We start from the raw sequence: 676 nt of genomic DNA on the forward strand, positions 1-676 counted from the left end.
GAGACTGATAGAATAAGTATCAAGCTTAAAAGAAATATAAATGCTGGAAATGATTCATTCAATTAAAATTCTTCAAGGTTGTGCCCCAGTATGGCCACAGTCTAAAGACCGAAACAAGTAAAAGGTAAACCATAACAAAACTGAAGTTCTCAGTCAGGGGCTGGTTATTAATTAACACACAATCTGATTTACTGATTGTTTATTATTTCATCTTTCTTTCAGTTGTATCATCCTTTTACGTATTAGGAATGCGCTATGGAGTTCGTGGATTTTCTTTTGATGCTGAAAACCAAAATGATGCTATGGTGCCAGTTGGTGGAGGTTGTAAAACTTATTTTGTTTCTTGAAAATTCTTTTACCATTTTCCGTTTCTTTTTCCTTACAACTGAAAAAAAAATAACATCAATAATTTGTTTGACTTCAGCACAACAGATAATTATATTAAGAGCAGACTATTTAAACACAAGCTTTTCAAACAACATCACTTAAAAGATACTATATCTTCCTCAAAGCACATCTGATAAAAATGATTGATTTACATAGTCTGTGTAATGTCAATAGACTTATCTTACACAGTGCATTTTATGTTTGACAGAAAAATATCATATCATAAATTATCCTGCACCAATAATGAACAGAAAAAAGTAAAACTCATTTAGATATAGTATAAAATGTT

The 676-nt window shown here is 30.3% G+C and overlaps 1 protein-coding gene across 1 annotated transcript in view; it reads left to right on the forward strand.

Moving 5' to 3' along the window:
• Positions 1–676, forward strand: part of LOC106881999 (low-density lipoprotein receptor-related protein 2) — an 84,414-nt gene that overhangs the window by 22,811 nt on the left and 60,927 nt on the right. Inside the window, 1 exon segment of the mRNA XM_052969906.1 lies at positions 223–324. Within this exon segment, the coding sequence (XP_052825866.1) occupies positions 223–324 (102 nt within the window).

This window comes from Octopus bimaculoides, chromosome 8 (assembly GCF_001194135.2).
Source record: "Octopus bimaculoides isolate UCB-OBI-ISO-001 chromosome 8, ASM119413v2, whole genome shotgun sequence".
NCBI classification, from domain to species: domain Eukaryota; kingdom Metazoa; phylum Mollusca; class Cephalopoda; order Octopoda; family Octopodidae; genus Octopus; species Octopus bimaculoides.